This window comes from Panthera pardus, unplaced genomic scaffold, assembly GCF_024362965.1.
Source record: "Panthera pardus isolate Hobbes unplaced genomic scaffold, ASM2436296v1 HiC_scaffold_17, whole genome shotgun sequence".
NCBI lineage: Eukaryota > Metazoa > Chordata > Mammalia > Carnivora > Felidae > Panthera > Panthera pardus.
Window position 1 is genome coordinate 22,666,658 of NW_026526732.1, and position 22,591 is coordinate 22,689,248.

Here is a 22,591-nt window from a genome sequence, read left to right on the forward strand (position 1 = left end):
GCTGAAGTTGGAGGCTTAATCCACTGATCGCCCCAGGTGCCCCCAGGCTTTGCTTTAAATTCAAGGACTACAGAAATGGTTGCCACACCCATCCTCTGGAAGCTCACGGCCTAATGGGGAATATCTGTGTCCTCCTAATTACAAAATGATCAACGGAATCCTATAGTAGTGGTTGGAGTAAGACGTTAACACACAGGAAGTAGTAAAACATTTGGGAGGGGAGGTGGTGACAGAAAGCTGGGAGGAGATGACCTTTGAACTGGCCCATTCATGGTTAAGAGGGGTAGGAGGAGAAAGGATTCTGGTTTTATTCTAAAATCATTTACGGAAGGAAGATGTTATCCCTTGTGATGTTGTCCCTTGATTAATCATTCCAAGTTTTGGGCTGCGTTTCCCAAGCCTGCAGATTTCTTAAACGTTCATGCCACTGGCGCCTTGTTCTCGGATGCAGTGGTTCCCAAAATTTGGTGATCCGGGCCAGCAACATCAGTAACATCTAGGACTGGGTTAGAAATGCAAATTCTGGGGCCCCTAACTGAACTGGAAACTGTTGGGATTTCACATGACACAGGCTCCAGGTTGACAGCCACAGCCGTAACACACTCAGAAGTTTGGGGGGTGGATCAGAGGCTGAGAATGATCCGGATTGTTTCTGGTGGTTGGACCTGGAAGGCACTGGATGACCCTGTCGAGGCTCCTGCCTCGGCCTCCGCGTGCAGGGTTCCACAGGGACGGTCACGGAAAGTCCGTGGGGGTTGAGCTTTTCCAGCAAATAGGCGATCCCACAGGTCCCTGAGCTTGACTCCTTTGCCCCCCAAGGAGCCTTAGCTAAGCAGCCTCGGGGCCGGCTGAGGGCTACTTCTGGCCACGTGAGTTTCGCACTGGAGCGATGCAGCCCTCCTGGGGTGTGCGGACCGCCCCGGACCGCAGCCACTCCCCGCCTAGTGGGGAGGGCGCCTTCTTCCAGACAGCGAGGTCAGGTGACAGAGGCCGCGCTTACTTAGCGGGAGCCGCGGAAGAACGAGCGCGCAGAGCGGCCGACGGGGCGGAGGGCGGCGCGCGGACATGCGCCCCCCGGCGCCTCCCGCGCTCCCCGCACTCGGGCTGGCGCTCCCGCTGCTCCTGCTGTTGCTGCTGCCGCCCGCACCCCGCGCCGCCTACCGCGCGCCGCGCTTCGACCCCACCTGGAAGTCCCTGGACGCCCGGCCGCTGCCCGCCTGGTTCGACCAGGCCAAGTTCGGCATCTTCGTCCACTGGGGGGTGTTCTCCGTGCCCAGTTTCGGGAGCGAGTGGTTCTGGTGAGCGCGCCCCCCTCCGTCGGCCCCGACTCCGCCTTCGGCCCCCGGCCTGCAGCCGCCGCCCAGCCCGCGGCCCCTGCCTGCTTGCCTGGTCCCGGGTCCCCTTCGCCCGCCGCCGTTGCAGCGGCACTTCCGGGTGTTGACTGTGTAATTCGCTGTGTCTGCTTGGACTAACGTGGACTTTTCCTCCGTGCGGCCGCGGGAGTCGTCGGGCAGCGCCGGCCGCTCGGCTTCTCGGCGGTCGCAGGGCCCCAGCCCTAATGATCACGTTCTAACCGCCGAGCCGCTCAAGCGGCAGATCCTCGTGCAGTTGTGTGGGTCTTGGGCCTAAAGTGGTGTCGGTGGAGACCCACTCGAGGTCCCAACACGGTTCTGCCCTACAGCACGGTTAAAACACACATTGTGCGTATGTGAAAGTTACGTTCATTCGGACAGGCACTGGCCCTTTAATGTTAAAATGTTACCCTGTGTGGCTCTAGGAATTTAAAAAAAAGGTTCCAGAATGTTACCCTAAAAAACTCTATTATTAATAGACTATTCTGTAAAAAGTGCTGCACAAAAAAAATTGCTCTTTAGATTTTACCTTGAGATCTATGTAAAAATGTGCATGTCATCTCTTACAACTTTGAACTGTTTCACATACCTTTCCTGAGTAAGTACTTCGGTGTTCTTCAAGATAGAAGTGTTGTCAAATACATACACATAAAGTGCTGCACACATATATAATGTATTCCATAAGAAAATAAATGAGTATTTACCTCATTTTATACTGTATACCTAGTATGCATCAAATTTAATATATACAATATGTAGTACAGTAGAGTATAAACTATATATTATATTAACATTGTACCACTTTCAACAAAGAGCTTGACTTTTTAAGTTTATTTCTTTCTTTTATTATTTATTTATTTATTAGTCTTTTCCTTTGCTGCTTTTTCATAATGCTCAATAATTAGAACCCCGGTTCATTGAAGGACTTCAACAAGTATGCATTAAGTGCTGCTCCGTGTACTTAGAGAGAGACGGAGAGCAGAGAGAGACAGAGAGAGAAAGAGAGAGAGACAGAATCCCAAGCAGCCTCCCCCCTGCAAGTGCGTAGTCCAGCTTGGGGCTTGATCTCATGAACCCTGAGATCATAACCTGAGCTGAAATCATGAGCCAGAGGCTTAACCGACTGAGCCACCAGGCGCCCCAAGCAGTAACCTTTCTTATTAAGTTAGGCCGATTGATGTAAAAGAACATTGTAAGCTACAGAGTGCTATTCATATACTCTTTTGAAATCTGCTGGTAACACAAGGGACTCCTTTTCCCCATATTGTGTATTACCAGATACATTTACTTCAGGATATTATATATCTTTGTAAGTTTTGTGCTGTAAGACATTTTGAGTTTATTTTTGAAATGTTTCAGATTAGTATAAACTAACCGATTTTCTTCCTCTCATATTAAGATGTAATAATTTATACTTTATCATTTTGTTCACCCAGGAGTGTTTGGTAAATATATATCTGGTGCTGGAAGAGGATTTGATGCTCTACCAAAAATACCTAGTTTTGAGTCATATTGCTCTTTGCAGTGGTTAACTTTTCATTTTCTACAAACACACACAGAATTGTTTGTTTTGACCTAGAAGAATAAAGATACTGCTCATATAAAACTAACTAGAATGTGGGGCACCTGGATGGCTCAGTCGGTTAAAGGACCAACTTCAGCTCAGGTCATGATCTCATGGTGTGTGAGTTCGAGCCCTGTGTCAGGCTCTGTGCTGAAGGCTCAGGTTTCAGGTTCTGTGTCTCCCTCTCTCCCTGCCCCTCCCCCGCTTGTGCTCTGTCTCAAAAATGAATAAACATTAAAAACAAAAAAAAGAAACCTAACTAGAATATATTTCGGATGGTCTGGAAGTACATTAAGCCTGTAGAAGATTCTTTAATTACCTATGGTTTCCCTTTGTGTTCCCTCTAAACCTCTGCTCTGCCCTCCAATTTGACTCAGGACAGTCAATGGTAGAGATGAATATATCTGACTGTCCTTAATGGCAATTCAAATCCAGATATAAATGATGGACTCTTTACAGTAAGTGCCTCTTTTCACCTCTATTAGTATGAAATTTGAAAAGTAACTCGAGACTATAGTAGAGAATGCAGGCTCAAATTAAACAGTGCTGGGAGAAAGTAGAAATCTCTTATCTATGTTCAACTTTCTGACTGTCCCAGTTTGTCTTTTATAGTTCAATTTAAAAGGCAAAAATTAAAAAAAAAAACAAAAATTCATCATGGATCGGTTAGGAAGCTTTCACTTCAAGGTACAGAAACCCCAAATACATGATGTAATAATAGGGGCTCATTACACCAAATAATGAGAAACTTAGAGGCAGTTGTCTCATTGATACAATCAAAGAACAAACCTATTTCTGTGGTCCTCAGCCTGTTGACTTGTCCCTTCATGTCACTGGATGGCAGCCAGGCATTGCTTCACACAACCTTGTCCAAAGGCAGGAAGGCCTTGCTCAGAATGAATGCATACAAGGAATCCTTAAAGGCTGAGTCAATATATTAAAATAATAGCATCTTCTTAATTTTACCGTTGCCAACTCCCCCACTTGTTCTTTGCTGGTGAATACAAAAGATTCATGTTGTTTTAGGCATGTGGTCTTCCTCTTGAAGGCTGGCACTTGTGTTGCAAAGGACTAACTATCTACAGGTACAGACTACACCTTGTGATTTAAAAATGAAGAATTAAGTGTTGTATGAAAGGAGAGAAGGTTAGCACTCCCCTTGACAAGGATGGAAGAGGCCCTCGGGCCTGACAACACGTATACGGTTAAGGCATTGCCACCTACTTCGTGGCATCTAACCAGCGTTTCTTACTAAGTTTAATGCGGACAAATTTGAAGACATGGTGGCTGAAAAGCGGCTCATCCCAGATGGCTGTGGGGTCAAATACATCCCTAATCGTGGCCCCTTGGACAAATGGCAGGCTCTGCACTCATGAGAACCTCAGCACTGCCCTTTCCCATTCATGCCCACCAATAAATCCTGCTTCCTGTCTATAAATAAATAAATAAATAAATAAATAATGAAGAATTAAGAGCAAATAGGTGGCCGGGTTGTCTAGAATGTTCTAATTTATGACCCGAGGGGATTTCACAGAGGGGCAGGTGAAAAATGCAGAAAGTTTACATAAGCTTTCTTTAAGGCAAAGTCAAACTGATGGGGAAGGGAGAAAGAATCTGGGTAACACTCGAGTAAGGGGGAATCCGTAAAGGGAGCTGGGTTTATGCGTATGCTATTTATGTGTTCTCTCCTCCTTCCTTTAGGTGGTATTGGCAAGAGAAAAAGATACCGATGTACGTGAAGTTTATGGAAGATAATTACCGTCCTGATTTCAAATATGAGGATTTTGGACCACTATTTACAGCACGGTTTTTTAATGCGAGCTACTGGGCAGATGTTTTTCAGGCTTCTGGTGCCAAATACACTGTCTTAACTTCCAAACATCATGAAGGTAAAGAAGTGTAACATTTACAAACACTGGCGATAGTTATGAAATGTAGAGTAAGTAGTTCTTTTGGAAGAAGAAACTAAAACACATCAAATCAGTTTTAGGAGCAGTAGTCAAGTGGCTACTGACATTTGCCTGTAATTTAAGGGACCATATATTTCATCCAGTTGAGAGGCATTGGGTTTATAGAAAGATCATCCCCCCCCACCCACACACACACACATAAAAACCACACAAAGAAAGGAAAATGATCGTATTTTGTTATGTGCATATTTAAAAGTATTTCCAAGATGTCTTTTGAAGCTATTTGAAGTGAGATGTGCGTCGCAGCACAAAGTTTTTGATTAAATTTGCCTTCTTCCCTTTCACCGCACCTCTGTAATGCATTCTGGGAATGCTCCACCACCATGGGGATTGTACTGCTGTAGTCTTGTGTCATTACCAACACCTTGCTGCACTTTTGGCCAACCCCTAGATAGCCAAATGGTGGGCAATTTGTTGGTGACGAAAGCGACACAGGTCACCTGGAGGGAAAAGGATTATGGAACTGTAATGGTGCCCATAAATGACAGAGATGGTGGAAGAACACCTGAAAGGAAACACGGTGTATGAGTCAAGGTTCTTCAGAGAAACAGAACCAATTGGAAGTCTGATATATAAAAAGAGATTTGTAAGAAGAAACTGGCTCCTCTAGTTACGGAGGCTGAAAAGTCTGGACCCAGGAGAGCCGGTGGTATAGTTGTAGTCTGAGTCCAAAGGCAGGAGAAGGTGTGAGCTCAGACAGGCTGAGAGGGAATTCTTACCTAGCCTCTTATTCTGTTTAGGTCTTTAATGGATTGGCTGAGGCCCACCCACACTGGGGAGAGCAATCTGCTTTACTCAGTCTATCTATTTACATTTTTTATTAATATTTTATTTTATTTTGAGAGAGAGAGAGAATGCAATCAGGGCAGGGGCAGAGAGAGAGGGAGACACAGAATCCAAAGCAGGCTCCAGGCTCTGAGCTGTCAGCACAGAGCTGGACGTAGGACTTGAACCCATGAACCATGAAATCATGACCTGAGCTGAAGTTAGACACTCAAATGACTGAGCCATGAGGGCGCCCCTATTTTTTTTTTTTTAATTAATTTTTTAAATCAGTCTACCTATTTAGATGTTAATCTCGGGGTACCTGTGTGGCTCAGTCTGCTAAGTGTACAACTCTTGATTTTGTCTCAGGTCATGACCCTGTGGTCCAGTCAAGTTGACACATAAAATTATCCGTCACAGTGGTCTTACATTAATAGGATAGTTTCCACCCATTACCATTCCAGTATCCAAAAGATCAAGGAAGCGTCAACAAATTGTTACTGTCGCAACCACATGTTAATTCATTTGATGATTGCCTTTGCTATGACCATTTTTGCCTTGGCGTAAGAAATTATGCCTCACTATTTTCCACAGGGGTGGGGAGGGAAATAAGAGGGAAGAACCAAAACCAAAAATCTGTAATTATCTTAGAATACTTTTCCCTTTGGCCACATTCAGGTGGCTTAATGATTTTCTCCTATAGATGTTTCTCCTATGGAGGTGGGTATTTAGAAAGTGTATTTGCTTGTGAACATGTTGTTGATTTCCTGATGTCTAGGAACCCTCTAAGCCGTATGGCACAAAGAATTACATAGTGTGCATTTTGTTTTAAAACATTTTGTTTTAAAAACAAAACAAAAATAGCGTCTTTTTTAGATCTTTCAAAGCATTTATATAAACATAATTTATAATACTTCTCTTTTTTCCTTTATGTACAGTCACAAAGCTATAGTTATACATCTAGAAACTCCTCTGCTGTGCCTCTACAGTGCAATCTGTAGCAATCAGTTCTCCAGCTTATAGTAGGGTCCCATAATGCCGACAAAAAAAAAAAAAATGTATATTGTCATGGATTCACAGATGAACCAGGCTACTGCATAATCGAGTTTTGAAAAACACTGTGTGCCACCCTGGACAGCCCTGAGTTGAATGTAGTCAGATATAAACCATGCCAGGCAATGACACTTGAAAACACCATAATATCCCACCTGAATACATGGTGGGCTGCCCATCCAATAATTAAACTGGCAACAAAACACTCCGAAATTGGCTCACGAATTACTGTAGCAGGAAGCACGTTAGTTTGCAGTTTGGTCCATCTGATCATTCTGGATTGAAACTGGGAAATTGAGTGAGAGCCAGAGTTTTGCATTGCAACCTGAGTGGACTTTGCAAACTTCCAACCTCGGTCAGCTATGGCTTTGGCCATCAAGTAATCTTCAGCAATGTATTGAGGAAAAGCTATAAGCCCTTCTGCTTGATCTAACACATCCTTTCTCATTGAACAAGACATTCCTGTCGCACATTTGAAGCCAGTCACATTGGCAGAGACATAGCACCTTGTATGGGAAGTTCCAAAATATACCTGTTCTGATGTGGCAGCAAAGCCCTGTCTGTCTGCTACACAGGGCAAAACAAAATACTTTTAATCATACTGTGAGGACAGATACTGAAGCCGACATTTGTAAACTTTCTAGGACTCCCATTTTCAGATGTTTTCATTGCTTTTTGGAAAAAGTCCCACTGAGGTTGCTTAGGCAGGAAGATCTTTATGTGAGCTTAGGTGGTGATGAAGATCCATGTGGTTTCAGTACTGTCTGGTGTTAGAGCCTGTCGATTTGAAACATTTTGAATAGGACTTTAAATATTGCTGCTTTGAAGCTTACCACAAACACCTTTGACAAGAGTGAACAGTTTTAGAAGCTTTTTTAAAATTAATTTATTTTGAGACAGAGAGAGAGAGCAAGCATGAGTTGGGGAGAGGTAGAGAGAGTGAGAGAGAGAGAGAGAGAGAGAGGGAGAGAGGGAATCCAGATGTGAATCCTGATGTGGGGCTCAATCTTACGAATTGTGAGATCATGACCCGAGCTGAAATCAAGAGATGGACTCTTACCTGACTGAGCCACCCCAAGAAGCTTATATTCTATGAGGAAAAATATAGGAGCTAGATGAGATTATGGAGACTTCAGGGGTACCCAGAACGTTACTTAAAAAAACCTTGGTTCCACCTGGTTTAGATTCTCATTTGTTTCTCATATAAAAGCAGAATATGTGCCATGAAAAAAAGTTCCACAAAGCAGTTGTTGTAGAAGTTTTTGTATGTCACATGCACTCTTTTGGTATTTGTATAGGTGGAAATGTCCTAAAGCAGATTCACATTCTTACAAAGACTCTTACTATAATTGTGCAGGCTTTACCTTGTGGGGCTCAAAGCATTCATGGAACTGGAATGCGGTGGATGTGGGGCCCAAGAGGGACCTTGTCAAGGAGCTTGAGGCAGCTATTAGGAACAGGACTGACCTTCGCTTTGGACTGTACTATTCCCTCTTTGAATGGTTTCATCCACTCTTCCTTGAGGATAAGTCCAGGTCATTCCATCAGCAACAATTTCCAGTTTCTAAGACGCTGCCAGAACTCTACGAGCTAGTGAACAAGTATCAGCCGGAGGTCCTGTGGTCGGATGGTGATGGAGATGCCCCTGATGACTACTGGAACAGCACGGTCTTCTTAGCCTGGCTGTATAACCAAAGGTGTATGTGCTATTAGATCGCCATGGTGACCCAAAATGTCCCTCATACATGTGTTCCCTTGCTTTGTGAAATATTCCCTTTTGGGCTTATCTATGGTGTGAGGCAGGGGGAAATCATTGTAAATAACGCTTATTAGATATATCAGGTTTTTGGTTTTTTTTAATTTTTTTTTGACGTTTTATTTATTTTTGAGACAGAGAGAGACAGAGCATGAACGGGGGAGGGGCAGAGAGAGAGGGAGACACAGAATCAGAAGCAGACTCCAGGCTCTGAGCCATCAGCCCAGAGCCCGATGTGGGGCTCGAACTCAACAGACCGCGAGATTGTGACCTGAGCTGAAGTCGGATGCTTAACTGACTGAGCCACCCAGGCGCCCCAGGTCTTTTTAATGTTTAGTTTTGAGAGAAAGAGAGAGGCAGAGAGAGGGGGACAGAGGATCTGAAGTGGGCTCTGTGCTGACAGCAGAGAGCCCAATGTGGGGCTCAAACTCACAAACCATGAGATCATGACCTAAGCCGAAGTCAGATACTTAACTGACTGAGCTATCCAGGTGCCCCTAGATATATCAATTTTTACTCAAAGTAATCAGTCAGTAATCAAGACTTACAAATCAGGAGCCAAATACAACTCAAATCTGATTTTGAAATCACTAAAAACCACTAAAAATTTGAAATCACTGAAAAAAAAAGATAAAATCACAGAATCAAGAACTTTGAAGATGTTAATTTGTGGGTCCCCCCTTTCCCCTTCTGAGACAACAGTTCATCACTGTTTGTGATTATGTGCTTGTCAATTCCTCTAATTGCTTCTTTTCATCTTCTCCTTTGATATCTTTGTTGCTCAGTCACTGTCACCCTTGTCTGCCTCCTCTTTTCCCGCATCAGCACCACCTGTTGCTTTCTAGCATGTTCCAGACTGCCCCTTTAGAACAGGGGGTTCTGGCTGAGCTCCTGTTAGGCTTGAACCTTGTGACCAAATTTATATTTGTAACTAGAAAATACTCGGTGTTGTGGTATGAAATCAGGGAGTGTTGTACTTGTGTTCCCTGGACACACAAGGGGTGTGCATACAGATACTCTGGAGAGCTCTTGATACTTAAGGCAGCAGTCTGCCCAGGTATGTCCAAGGGGAAAGACTGGGAACCATCCACTTCAATTTGTAAATCATGATAATATCATGGTGGGGATTATTTCATGCCACAGTGATGGCAAGTTAACTTCCCAGAGATTTTCAACATCAGGCACAATTGTAATAGAAAGGCTATATTCAGTTATAGGGGAGAAGAATGTTTTTAAAAAATTTTTTTTAATGTTTATTTTTGAGAGAGAGAGAGTGTGAGCTGGGGAGGAACAGAGAGAGGGAGATAGTATCTGAAGCAGGCTCCAGGCTCTGAGCTGTCAGCACAGAGCCCGACGCAGGGCTCGTTCCCACGAGCCGTGAGATGGTGACTTGAGCCAAAGTCGGATGCTCAACCAACTGAGCCACCCGGAAGGCCCCCCCCTTTCTTATTTTTTTTGAGTGTAAACTCAATTCTGGCTATCATTCATAATACTTGGGAGAGGGAGCTTCAGATAACAGTGTGGTACTCTTTTAAGTGCTGTATGTGCTGGGTACTGGGATAGAACTAGGTGTTTTACATAAATTCTCTCTTTAAAAAAATTTTTTTAACGTTTATTCATTTTTGAGAGACAGAGAGCATGAGTGGGGGAGGGGTAGAGAGAGAGGGAGACACAGGATCTGAAGCAGGCTCCAGACTGTGAGCTGATGTGGGCCTCAAACCCACAAACTGCCAGACCATGATCTGAGCCAAAGTTGGACGCTTGACTGACTGAGCCACCCCAGCACCCCTACATAAATTATTTCTGATCTAATAACAGATGAGGAGATTATTCAGAGGAGTTAGGTCACTGACTCTGGGGCGGGGAGCTTAGAAAGTGACCGAGCCAGGATTGCAACCAACCCAGGTCTGACTTCAAAACTATGGGCTTTGCATTATGCTAGTATGCTATGATGATTTTTCAGGAGTGGATTTCAGTTAGACTTCTTTTCAGGGACATTTCCTTTTATGTAAAATGTTTTATTTTTTATTAAAAAAAATTATATTTCAGCCCCGTTCGGGACACAGTCGTCACCAATGACCGTTGGGGATTCGGTACCATCTGTAAGCATGGCGGCTATTACACCTGCAGTGATCGTTACCACCCAGGACATCTTCTGCCTCATAAATGGGAAAATTGCATGACAATAGACAAGTTTTCCTGGGGTTACAGGAGAGATGCCAGACTCAGTGACTATCTTACAATCGAAGAACTAGTGAAGGTACAGTAAAATGTTAGGTGACTATTAAGGTAATATTCTCAATTGTGTGGATGTGTGAGGATTACTTTGTATAATTTGTAGAGCTCAGGGGCCTGTAAACACAGGACATTATTCTATTTGCTGTGTTTGTTCTTCTGGACAGTGGGTACATATGAGTGTGTAAGCACACAAATACAACATATTATTAACACATTGGCAATGGAATCGTTTCATCTCCCTAAGAACTTTATTCTTAATTTTTTAGGAACTTGTAGAGACCGTTTCATGTGGAGGAAATCTTTTGATGAATATTGGGCCCACATATGATGGCACAATTCCTGTAATTTTTGAGGAGCGACTGAGGCAAATGGGGACCTGGCTAAAAGTCAATGGAGAAGCTATTTATGAAACCTACCCTTGGAGGTCCCAGAGTGACGTCACCCCAGACGTGTGGTAAGTTATTCTTGTTACCAAGTACTATTTGATGGGGGAAAGCATTTAAAATTTCTGAGATACAAAGAGAAAAGTAGGATTAAAAGGAAATTGGATGCATGCCTGTTATACAAAGCACTTTCCAAGTTATTTACTCTAGAAGAAATCAGCATGTGTTTGAACACTTATTGTTTATCCAGTCAAGCTTAAATCCTATCTAGAAACTTCCTAAGAGTGGGCAAATTTTAGTGAAAAATAGTCAGCTCTTATAAAAATCATAAGCCATTCAGAAAAATGAAAGATGCTGAGTGGTTAATCCGAAAGGAAGACTTTGATTTAGTCATTTAATTCTTATTTCTGCAGATGTTCCATCGTATGAAATTAGCAAGGAAGAGGTGCCAAAAAAATTTAAAATCAGCCCAAATAACAGCATTATTTTAATTGATAAAAAACTGATAATATGTTCATATTATTCTAATAAATCTAAACCTGAAGTTTTTTTTTTAAGTTTTTAAAAAAATGTTTACTTATTTTTGAGGAAGAGAGAGCACGAGCAGGGGAGGGGCAAAGAGAGAGGGAGACAGAGGATCCGAAGCAGGCACTGTGTTGATAGCCCGCTACCCGATGTGGGCCTCCAACTCACGAAGTGTGAGATCATGACCTGGGCCGAAGTCAGATGACTAACCGACCGAGCCACCCAGGTGCCCCTAAACCTGAAGTTTCTTTATAATTAATTATTTTAGAGGCACCTGGGTGGCTCAGTCAGTTCAGCGTCTGACTCTTGGTTTTGGCACAGGTCATGATCTCGCGGTTTCATGAGTTCGAGCCCGCATCAGGCTCTGTGCTGTCCACGGGGAGCCTGCTTGGGATTTTTCTCTCTGTCCTCTCTCTGTCCCTCCCGCACTCATGCTGCCTCTGTCTCTCTCAAATAAACAAACTGAAAAAAAAAATTTTAATTATTTTAACTTGCTTATTTTTCTCTTAACTAGAATCTTCTTTAAAAGCTTTGCTTATGTCTGCACATTGGAAGGTACCACATGCCAATGGGTATCTGAATCACATTCTGCAAATATGATGGTTCCTGATGTTGGGTCTTAACACATATAAATAAGAGTAGTATAGGGAAGCTCTAAAAATTCACCCATTGTTGTCACCAGGTGAATACAACCTGATCAAGTATAAACCAAAAATTAGACTAAATCTTCTTTGACTTTACTTATGACTTAAAACTAATTGTCAACTCATCGAAGAAAATAAAGTAAAGCAATCTAGACAGAAGCAACTCATTGTAGAATTTTAGAATGTGTGGGAGAAGCCATAGTTGGAACCCAGTACCAGTCCTTCATTTTACAGAGACTAGTTTAAATCTGGTTTTGGGATTTGCATCTGGGCATATATTTGACAAAGGGGTCTGGTCATGGATTTCACAATCATCAACTATTATTCCATGAAATTTTATCTCAATAAATAAAAATAACAGCCAAAATATTTAATAAGGTCCGTGAAGCCCCCTTGTCTGGCTCCTGCTGACCGCACCAACCCCAAACCCCATGTGGCCCTGCTCCCCCCTCACAGCAGGAGTTTTTCAGCCTACGAGGCACGCTGCTGTCCTTGCCCCAGTCATCTGTAGACTCCCAGGTCCTTAGAATCCTTCAGGATTTCAGCCCTAGCTCGTGATCACTGTCCCCAGAACTACTCTTAACATCACTCTTAGTGATTTGAATACCTGTATTCACATTTTTAATAATTTGCCACCCCCTGAGTTCTTGTACTCTCTCTTCTGAGCATCTTGTGTGTTCTACCTTTGCTACCTCCTTTCTGGGTCATGCCTTAGATCCTGTATTACCAATAATTGCACTTATTCCATGATCTCAGTTTGAAGCATTATGCTGTCTCCCAAACACCTTTTTAAAACAAATTTTTTTTAATGTTTTTATTTATTTTTGAGACAGAGCATGAGTGGGGGAGGGGCAGAGAGAGAGGGAGACATAGAATCCGAAGCAGGCTCCAGGCTCTGAGCTGTCAGCACAGAGCCCGACACGGGGCTCGAACTCACAGACTGTGAGATCATGACCTGAGCCGAAGTCCAACGCTCAACCGACTGAGCCACTCCCAACCACCTTTTAAATTTCAGCTCACTCCACATAGCACTTCGGCTTCTGAAAGGATCTGTAATCCACTGATGATACCAATCTGTGACCCCCTCACTTTTTTTCTGTTCCTCAGCCCTTTTCCTTATCCAGGTCAGATTCTGTGGCTTGTCACTCCATGACATACACTCTTTCTCTGTCATACTCACTTGACTTTGATTAAAAACTCAACTCTGGTTAAATTTAGCTCTGCTCATTCCATGCCTGCCCATGGGTAGCTAAAATGTGACTAGAAATACACAGACACACATACACACACAATACCAGATTATTTTTCTTTTGGCTTTAAGGTCAACCCTTGTGTCCTGGGTCCCATCCCAAATTATCCACTCGAGGATATTTTTCTAGCAGTTCTCTCCTTTGCTCCTTATCTTCAACTTTCCCTCTTTATTAGACCCTTCCTGCCAGCATTCAAACGTGTTATTTCTTTCATCCTAAAAAAGTACTCTTTTGACCCTTAGATTTCCAGCCACCTCCCTGTTTCTCTCATTTCTTTGATAGTAAAACATGTTAAAAGTTTTTTTTTTAAACTGGCTATCTTCAATATCTTGCTCCAGTTTTCTCCTGCACCCACTCTGGTCAGGCTTCCGCCCCCACACTTCAGAAAATCGCTGTTATCCAAGCCCTCCATAACCCGTCTTTCACCAAATCCAGAGTGACTTCGTGGTCCGTTTTCTGAGTTTATGGCAGCATGTGACTCTGTTGACGCCATCTCTGCTTGTTGGCTGCTCCTTCCTAGTGTCTTTTGCTGATTCCACCCCCAGTTCCCAACCATTATACCCTGAAGTGCCTGGGGCTTAGTCCTTGGGCTTCTGTTCCTCCTCTTTATCTTTATTCCCCAGGCAGTCACATCCATTTTCACAGCCTTAGATGCCATACCGATGACCTCTTCAGTGCCGACCTTTTCTTGAGCTCCAGACTTACATTCGCTTTCCTGGTCAACATCTCCATTTGGAAGTATAAATACCTTAAACCTGTTATGTCTAAAACTGAGGTCCTAATTTTAAAATTTTGCTCTAAACTAGCTCCAAGCAGTCTACACAAACTCAATTAATGACAGCTTCATCCTTTTAGGTGGTTGTGAGGCCAAAAATCTTGGGAGTCTTCAACTCTCCTTTTATATTTCACAGCCAATCCGTCAGCAAGTATCATTTTTCTCTTTGAAGTATATCTAGAATCTGACCATGTCTCATTCTTTTAGTCTCTATTGTGTCTCCCCTGGATTATAAACTTCTTTGACTGATCTGTTTACATCCATCCTTGCCCCTTTCATCTTTCTGCCACAAAACCTTTGAAATAATAAAGCCAGGTTATGTCACTACTACGCTCAAATTCCTCCAATGGCTTCCGGTCTCAGAGAACGAGCCAGATCTTGTAGAGGCTTCTAAGGTCCTATAAAAACTGGCTCCTTGCTGTCTCTGATCTTATCCGCCATCATGCTTTCCCTCACTTTCTCTCCTGCCCTTCTTGTTGCCATGTCAGCAGGCCAAGCATACTCCTGCTTGCTGTTCTCTCTTCCTCTGGATACTCAACATGCTCTTCCTCACATTCTTCAGGTCTCCTCAATGCCACCTCCTCAAAGGTGGACTATTAGATTTAAAATAACAACCACATCCCTCCTTGCCAACCTTGCATGCTCTGTCCTCACCTGGCTTCAGTTTTCCCCATAGGACTTAATCATCACGTGCTTATTCTAATTTTTTCCACTACCACATAAGCTCCATAAGGACAGGGACTGTGTTCAATGCTGCGTCTCCAGCTCTAAAACAGTGATTAGCATTTTAAGATTTCAATAAACGTTGAAAAACTAAATGAGTGAGTTCTGTTTTGTGTAGAGCTTACTCTTACCTTTTCTCCTTTTTTCTCATTCATCCTTTAAGTCTCAGATGAAATGTCATTTTCTTAGGCTTCTGCTCATGGTCTAATCTTTTTTTAATTTAAAACATTTTTAAAAAATATTTATTTTGAGAGAGAAAGATAGAGTGCGAGTGAGGGAGGGCGCAGAGAGAGAGAGGGAGAGAATTCCAAGCAGGCTCTGCGCTGTTAGCACGGAGCCCAATGTAAGGCTCAAACCTACAAAACCACTGTGAGGTCATGGCCTGAGCCTATGAGAAGTAAATGAAATGATTTGTTTTGAGAAATACCAAATAAAAGCTGCGCTATAGAGTTACCAATAGGTTTACAACCTATTGGAAATATGTACCCCCCCAATGGAGTCCCAAACTTCACTTCACTTCCTGATTCTTCTTCCCCTCGCCATTTCGCGGGCTTAGTCTTCACGGGTTTTGTAATGGGCATGTGCCAAAGAACTGAAGTCTCTGCGTCACCTCAAGGAATGTACGTTTGTACAAAAAGACTAGTTTTTGCCTTACGTGGGCATCGCTGACTTCCGGGTAAGGCTGTAACCTCTGTAGTACTCAGCCAAATGAGGAATCAGGGGAGGGACTTCACGCTAGGAGATAAATTGCCTGCTGTAACTGCTCCGGGTGTGCCTGTCCATCAGACACCCGCTCTTGCAAGAATGTTGATTAAAGCCTCGCTTCACTGTGCTCAGAGTCTCTGTGCCCGTCCTTTGATTCGGTCAGTGGGCTTATTTCTTACAGAGCTGAAGTCAAGAGTTGGAGGCATTACTGACCGAGCCACACAGGCACCCCGCTGATGGTCTAATCTAAGAGGTCCCTTTGTTATAACCTTTCAATTTACTGTTCTTTCATTGTGCTTATCAAAACTCACACTTTGACATTATTTGTGTGATTATTGAATAGAGTCTTCGTCACTCTAGTCTAAGTTCCATAAGAATAAGAATTAAGTGTTTTGCTTTCTGTTGTATCCCTAACACCAGCGTCAGTACTTGGCCCAGCATTGACACATACAGACTTTTTGATAAGGGAGTATGAAGATTTGAATCAGCAGGTGGAAAGCCATTTACTCCTGCGTCTTACCTTCTTTGCTCATAATTCCCTCCTATTTCCAACTCCATGGGAACAGTCTGATGAAGAGTAATATTAGAAAAGTCTCTGGGGCGCCTGGGTGGCTCAGTCGATTAAGCATCCGACTTCAGCTCAGGTCACGATCTCGCGGTCCGTGAGTTTGAGCCCCGCGTCTGGCTCTGGGCTGATGGCTCAGAGCCTGGAGTCTGCTTCCGATTCTGTGTCTCCTTCTCTCTCTGCCCCTCCCCTGTTCATGCTCTGTCTCTGTCTCAAAAATAAATAAACGTTAAAAAAAAAAAAAAGAGAAGTCTGTGTTCTTTTTGGTATAGGGGAAGTGGGGGAGGGAGGTGCTATGATATTATGATTTATGATAACAAGTATATATTTGGTCTTGTCTCCATTTCTGGCACAGAACTCCTTAAACTCTTGGAATCTCCTGAGTGATGAGAACTATACAGATGTTTTTTGTTAATGAGGTGACTTTTCCACTTCACCAAGGGTGAGGCTGGTTGCCTGGAGACTTTCAGTCCCTCCCTCCAGGAGGAGAGAGGCTGAAGGTTGAATCAGTCACCAATGACTAGTGATTTAATCAATCATAACCATGTAATGAAGCCTCCATAAAACCCAAAAGCATGGGGTTTGGAGAGCTTCAGCGTTGTTGGGAGAGGGGTGTGCCTGGAAAGTTCATGGAAGCTCCATGCCCTTTCCCCATACCTTGCCCTATGCGTCTCTTCCCTTCGGCTGTTCCTGAGTTTTATCCTGTTATAATAGACTGGTATGCCAGTAAGTAAAATGTTTGTGTGAGTTTTGTGAGCTGCTGTAGAAAATTAATTGAACCCAGGGAAAAGGTTGTTGGAACCTCCCATCTATAGCTGGTGGGTTAGAAGACCAGGTGATACCTTGGACTTGTGATTGGTGTCTGAAGTTGAGTAGTGCAGGCAAGCAGTCTTGTAGGACTGAATCCTTGACCTGTGGAATCTGACACCATCTCCACGTAGATAGTGTCAGAATTAAGTTGAATTGTAGGACACCCAGCTGGTGTTGGAGAATTGCTTGTTGGGGGTGAGGAGCCCCCTCTCCAGCCCCCCAAAGACACACTGGAATTGGGAACCCTCTTTGGGTGCTTTTTACTCTACCATGGAGCTATTTTTTCCTTCTATTAACGAAGACATGGGTAAATATTTACTGCATGAAAGTATCTCTGTAAAAATAATCCCAAACCTAACACATGAGGAATACCACTATGCTCTTTTCCTCCTTTTAACCAGGTACACATCCAAACCTAAACAAAAGTTGGTCTACGCCATATATCTTAAATGGCCCACATCAGGACATCTGTTTCTTGGCCAACCCATCGCTACCCTGGGGGCAACAGAGGTAAGGAGATTTTATCTTTATTAAGTCTTTAAATTGCTAACTAGCATATCCTAGGGAAAAACAGAATGAAACTTTTAACTTCAAGGAGAGCCTTACGTATGTTCCATTTATACCTCATGAGAGTATGGGTTTTCTCCCACTACATCCGAAAGCAGAGCATTCCTATGAAATCTTTCATAAGCTGAAATGGTGTAAAGCAAAGAAGCAATTACCATTAATTTATGTGGAAATTTGTTTGAACAGTCTTAGACCCCCACAATAACCTCTCTTAGAAGAGCTCTTCTGATCCCTTAGAACACATCTTGCTAACGGATGCACAAATTGAATGGAGACAAAGCACAGATGCTCACAGACTCAGTTCAAAGCTATGGCGGCTTGATGCTGAAATGCTGAGTATAGGAAGGAACTTGGAGTTACCACTCGCTGCTGTTGGGGTGTGCACTGCCTCTAAAAGGGCTCTCTGCAAAACAAACACTAAATGCTATTTTTACTTTTCACTTTTTTTTTTTTTTGTAAAAGTGAAAGTCCTCTTTAGATTTCTTTCAGTTACAAAATAGGTACTACTCTAGGCCTTTTATAAAAGTGAAATGGCATAACACTGACTGTAGGGGATACCTGTAATTTTAAAATGAACTTCATCAATGGCAATGTTTGGCCAAACCTTTGAAAATTTTCTTTCATTTCCCAGAAAACTAAACTTAAAATACAGCTATCTCCATGCGTATCAATGTAAAATAGATATTCTTTTTTACAGTTATTTTATGTTGTTCAAGTTCTGGAAGCATCCAAAATGATTCTGGAATTTATAAATAAATAAATGAGTAAAGCAAACTCAGGTTCTTTCCCAGACATCCCATCCCAGAATACATCAGAATAAAAGTAAGATGTTGTAGTCGTACTATTTTAAGGTCATTAAAAAAATCTGGAGGAAGTTAATCTAACAGTTGCAGGCAACAGATCTGGCATTGAGTTCATTTTGACGTATTTTATAGCTTGTTTTTAAGAAACAATTTCCTTGGACGTAGATTGTATGCTTCTCCTTGTATCATCTTTCCACATTTCATTTCTTTTTTTTTTTTAACGTTTATTTTATTTTTGAGACAGAGAGAGACAGAGCATGAACAGGGGAGGGTCAGAGAGAGGGAGACACAGAATCTGAAACAGGCTCCAGGCTCTGAACTGTCAGCACAGAGCCCGACGCGGGGCTCGAACTCACAGACCGCGAGATCATGACCTGAGCTGAAGTTGGCCGCTTAACTGACTGAGCCACCCAGGCGCCCTGTCCACATTTCATTTCTAACACTGTGGTTGATCTGGCAGAAAGGAAGATGGGAGTTCACATTTGATGTTTAATTACAGCTTAGTGGCCTGGGTATGACATCATCTTTTTATTTTATCTGTATTTTGTCTGGCCCCATTAATACTGTAATCTTAAAAGTTCATGGGTTTTGTTTTTGTGTTGTTCCACATGATAGGCAAAGTTTTCTCGTTCAAAATAACCATAGACATGTAGAAAACCTATTTAAACCCATTTAGTATAAGAGTAAGGATATAAAATAATTACAGTAGTAATTGATCAGACTTATGTATTGTTGATCAGTTACTGGAAAACCTGGGGAGAAAGGGTAGCTTCCTAGATAAGGGACATTCTATGCAAGAACTATGCAAGTCTTACATTGGGCACATTGGTCCAGAGTCATTTTCCCTGGTCCTCTCTTCAGTGTTTTCCCTACTCTAACACTATTCAGCCTTTACAGTTCTTCTCTTCCAACTCTTGGACACTTTTACTTGACAGGAATGTAGGAGTAAGACGCATGTATGCACTCATTTGGACCAAAGGTTAAAATAACTTGTGAACCACTAAATAAAAGCAAAAGCTGAGTTTCTTGTCTACAGTGTTTTAAAGAAATACCAGCCACTCTTTCGCAATAAAGTGGGTGAGTCAAAGAGATACATGTGAAGACATTTCTGTGTATGTTTTTAATTTCAGATTAAACTACTGGGACACGGACAGCCACTTAACTGGACGTCTTTGAAGCCAAATGGCATACTGGTAGAACTGCCACGTCTAACCTTTGATCAGATGCCCTGTAAATGGGGCTGGGCTCTAGCACTAACTAATGTGATCTAATTTTCAGCAGAGTAGTTCATGCTGCGGGTACATCGAAGACTAGAAAATATCAGGTTTCTATAATTGTAGCATATGGAGAAAGCAAATGTAAAATTGGTCAAGGAAAGTCAAATATTTAGGCAATTCAGGCCCTTTCCCCTCTTACTGCTTATGTTTGTTCCTAAATTACCCATGTAATTGTTTTACCTCTCCAGTGTACTTTGCCATTGAAGTCTCTTCACATTGAATTTATTTCCATGTGTGATTAAGAGGTGGAAATTTTTGTTTTATGGTAGCTAGGAACTGGTGGTGGTAAGGACTGCATTATGTCTCCTGAAGTGTGTCTCAAATTCCTATGTTGAAGCCCTAGCCCTCAATGTGACTGTATTTGAAGACAGAGCCTTTGAAGAGGTAACTAAGGTTAAATAAAGTCGTAAGAGTAAGAGCCTAATCTATACGACTGGCGTCTTTATGAGAAGAGAAAGAGATGCCACTGATGCAAGCACACAGAGGAAAGGCCATGTGAGGACACAGGGAGAAGCACCATCGGCCAGCCAAGGAGAGAGGCCTTGAGACAAACCCAACCTGCAGACACACTGGGCTCTCAGCTTTCAGGATTGTAAGAAAATAAATTACTGTGCTTTAAGCCACCCAGTCTGTAGTATTTTGTTATGGTGGCCCTAGCAGACTAATACAGGTGGCAGAGATATAATAAATTTGGCCTAATACATACTTTCAGTGCTCATAGTAATTGTCTTTTCATAAAAAAGTTTTTTTTTTCGGGGTGCCTGGGTGGCTCAGTCGGTTAAGCGGCCAACTTCGGCTCAGGTCATGATCTCGCAGTCCGTGAGTTCGAGCCCCGCGTCGGGCTCTGTGCTGACAGCTCAGAGCCTGGAGCCTGTTTCAGATTCTGTGTCTCCCTCTCTCTCTGACCCTCCCCTGTTCATGCTCTGTCTCTCCCTGTCTCAAAAATAAAACGTTAAAATAAAAAAATAAAAAAAAAATAAAGTTTTTTTTCCCTCTTGGTAATAAAACTGATATAGGTTTACTGTAGGTATTTTAAAACATACTAGGGGCGCCTGGGTGGCTCAGACGGTTAAGCTGCCGACCTCAGCTCAGGTCATAATCTTGCACTTCAAGCCCCGTGTTGGGCTCTGTGCTGACAGTTCAGAGCCTGGAGCCTGTTTTGGATTCTGTGTCTCCCTCTCTCTTTCTGCCCCTCCCCACTCTGTCTCTGTCTCAAAAATAAATCAACATTAAAAAAAAAATTAAAGTCATTGTTTAGATCACCATTATTACGATTTTAGTACATAGTCTTTCAGGTTTTTTGAGGGGGTGTGGGATTGGACCTATGGGCCAATTTTTGTAGGTGAGCTCATATGAGCTCCAATTAAAATTAATATATATGTTTTGGGCGCTTAAGTGGCTCAGTCGGTTGAGTGGCTGACTTCAGCTCAGGTCATGATCTCACAGCTCGAGTTTGAGCCCCGCGTTGGGCTCTGTGCTGACAGCTTGGAGCCTGGATCCTGCTTCAGATCTGTCTCCCTCTCTCTCTGCCCCTAACCCACTTGCATTCTGTCTCTGTCTCTCTCAAAGGTAAATAAACATTAAAAAAATTTAAAAAAAATAAAATTTTTTTTAATGTTTATTTATTTTTGAGAGAGATAGAGACAGAGCATGAGTCGGGGAGGGGCGGAGAGAGGGAGACACAGAATCTGAAGCAGGCTCAAGGCTCTTGAGCTGTCAGCACAGAGCCCGATGCGGGGCTCAAACCCATGGACTGTGGGATCATGACCTGAGCTGAAGCCAGATGCTTAACCAACTGAGCCACCCAGGCCCCAACCAAAGCCAAGGAAACAGTGTTACAAGAATCTTATCATAAAAGTAGGGTCATTTGTTTGTTTGAAGAAAGTAATTCTGAGACTGAAGCCTGTCAACCACTTAAATTCCTATCCTGTCCATCTTTACCTTTACAAATTGATACGAAAGGGGAAAAACAAATATTTAAGCAAATTATAGGGTTTGGTGACTCAGTAGCTATGAAGGAGCTACATGACAAAATACAGTTCAGCATTCTAAGGTGCTGATAAAATGCTTTTAACCCAACTCTAAGAGAAAATATGACCCCAAATTTAAATTTATTTAAGGCATATCTTGCTTATGTGTAAAATGTACTACAATGGGGTTTCATAACAAGGATTTAAAACTATTCCAGCAAATTCTTGGAATTATCTGTAGTATGAGGGCAAGAATTATAGTAAGGATAATTAAAAATCAGATCTCTCATTAACTATTTTAAGCCAATAGTTTTTATCCTCCAATCAAATAATCCTTTTCCCAGCATTATTAAATAGGTACAAAATGCCCTGAATTGAATTTCGGTAACCTCTGATTTTCCTTTAATGACTGGAGAAATACTGAAGGCAAACCAAACTACGTTAGTAGACTGAATAGTCTAGATATTGATATTAAAACAAAATTTTTTAATGTTTATTTTTGAGAGACAGAGAGACAGAGTGTTTGTGAGCAGGGGAGGGGCAGAGAGAGGGGAATTCAAAGCAGGCTCCAGGTTCCACACCGTCAGCACCGAACCTGATGTGGGGCTCGAACTCATGAACGGTGAGATCATGACCTGAGCTGAAGTCAGATGCTTCACCAACTGAGCTGCCCAGGTGCCTCTAGATGTTGATATTTTAAATATGGATATCACTTTAGTAAGATTCTATCTCATTTTCTCATCGGTGTCATATACAAGCAACACAATTACTGTAAAAGTTCAGGCTATTCAAATAAATATGAATCAGGACAACAGAAGACGAGACCGATGTTTTATCTTCTGTTCAATTTTGCAAGTGAAAGATCTGGTTAGATAAAATCTTCCAAGCAAATAAAA

The 22,591-nt window shown here is 42.5% G+C and overlaps 1 protein-coding gene, 1 non-coding gene and 1 pseudogene across 3 annotated transcripts; 2 read left to right on the top strand and 1 right to left on the bottom strand.

Annotated features, from left to right (window-relative positions):
* Positions 1-981: 981 nt before the first annotated feature.
* FUCA2 (alpha-L-fucosidase 2) lies at positions 982-20,430 on the top strand. 2 transcript variants are annotated; one of them, XM_019425086.2, is made up of 7 exons: positions 982-1,298; positions 4,618-4,805; positions 8,062-8,401; positions 10,510-10,720; positions 10,965-11,152; positions 17,480-17,588; positions 19,384-19,537. In XM_019425086.2, the coding sequence occupies exons 1-7, from the start codon at positions 1,066-1,068 to the stop codon at positions 19,435-19,437; spliced, it is 1,323 nt and encodes a 440-aa protein (XP_019280631.2). In that variant the 5' UTR covers positions 982-1,065; the 3' UTR covers positions 19,438-19,537. The 2 variants fall into 2 exon arrangements, with proteins under 2 accessions (XP_019280631.2, XP_019280630.2); XM_019425085.2 differs by lacking the exon at positions 19,384-19,537 and adding an exon at positions 19,579-20,430 and having other exon boundaries at positions 984-1,298.
* On the top strand, positions 4,041-4,166 carry LOC128777922 (U6atac minor spliceosomal RNA). The gene has a single exon (XR_008423226.1). It is a non-coding gene; the product is annotated as a U6atac minor spliceosomal RNA (small nuclear RNA).
* Positions 6,574-7,357, bottom strand: LOC109252466 (ceramide glucosyltransferase-like; annotated as a pseudogene).
* Positions 20,431-22,591: the final 2,161 nt, after the last annotated feature.

Bases quoted from the DNA above. Each gene is read 5' to 3' on its own strand.
- FUCA2 (XM_019425085.2), top strand. From the start codon at position 1,066: ATGCGCCCCCCGGCGCCTCCCGCGCTCCCCGCACTCGGGCTGGCGCTC. The intron at 1,299-4,617 runs GTGAGCGCGCCC...TCCTTCCTTTAG, and splicing joins TTCGGGAGCGAGTGGTTCTG to GTGGTATTGGCAAGAGAAAA. The intron at 10,721-10,964 runs GTACAGTAAAAT...TTAATTTTTTAG, and splicing joins CAATCGAAGAACTAGTGAAG to GAACTTGTAGAGACCGTTTC.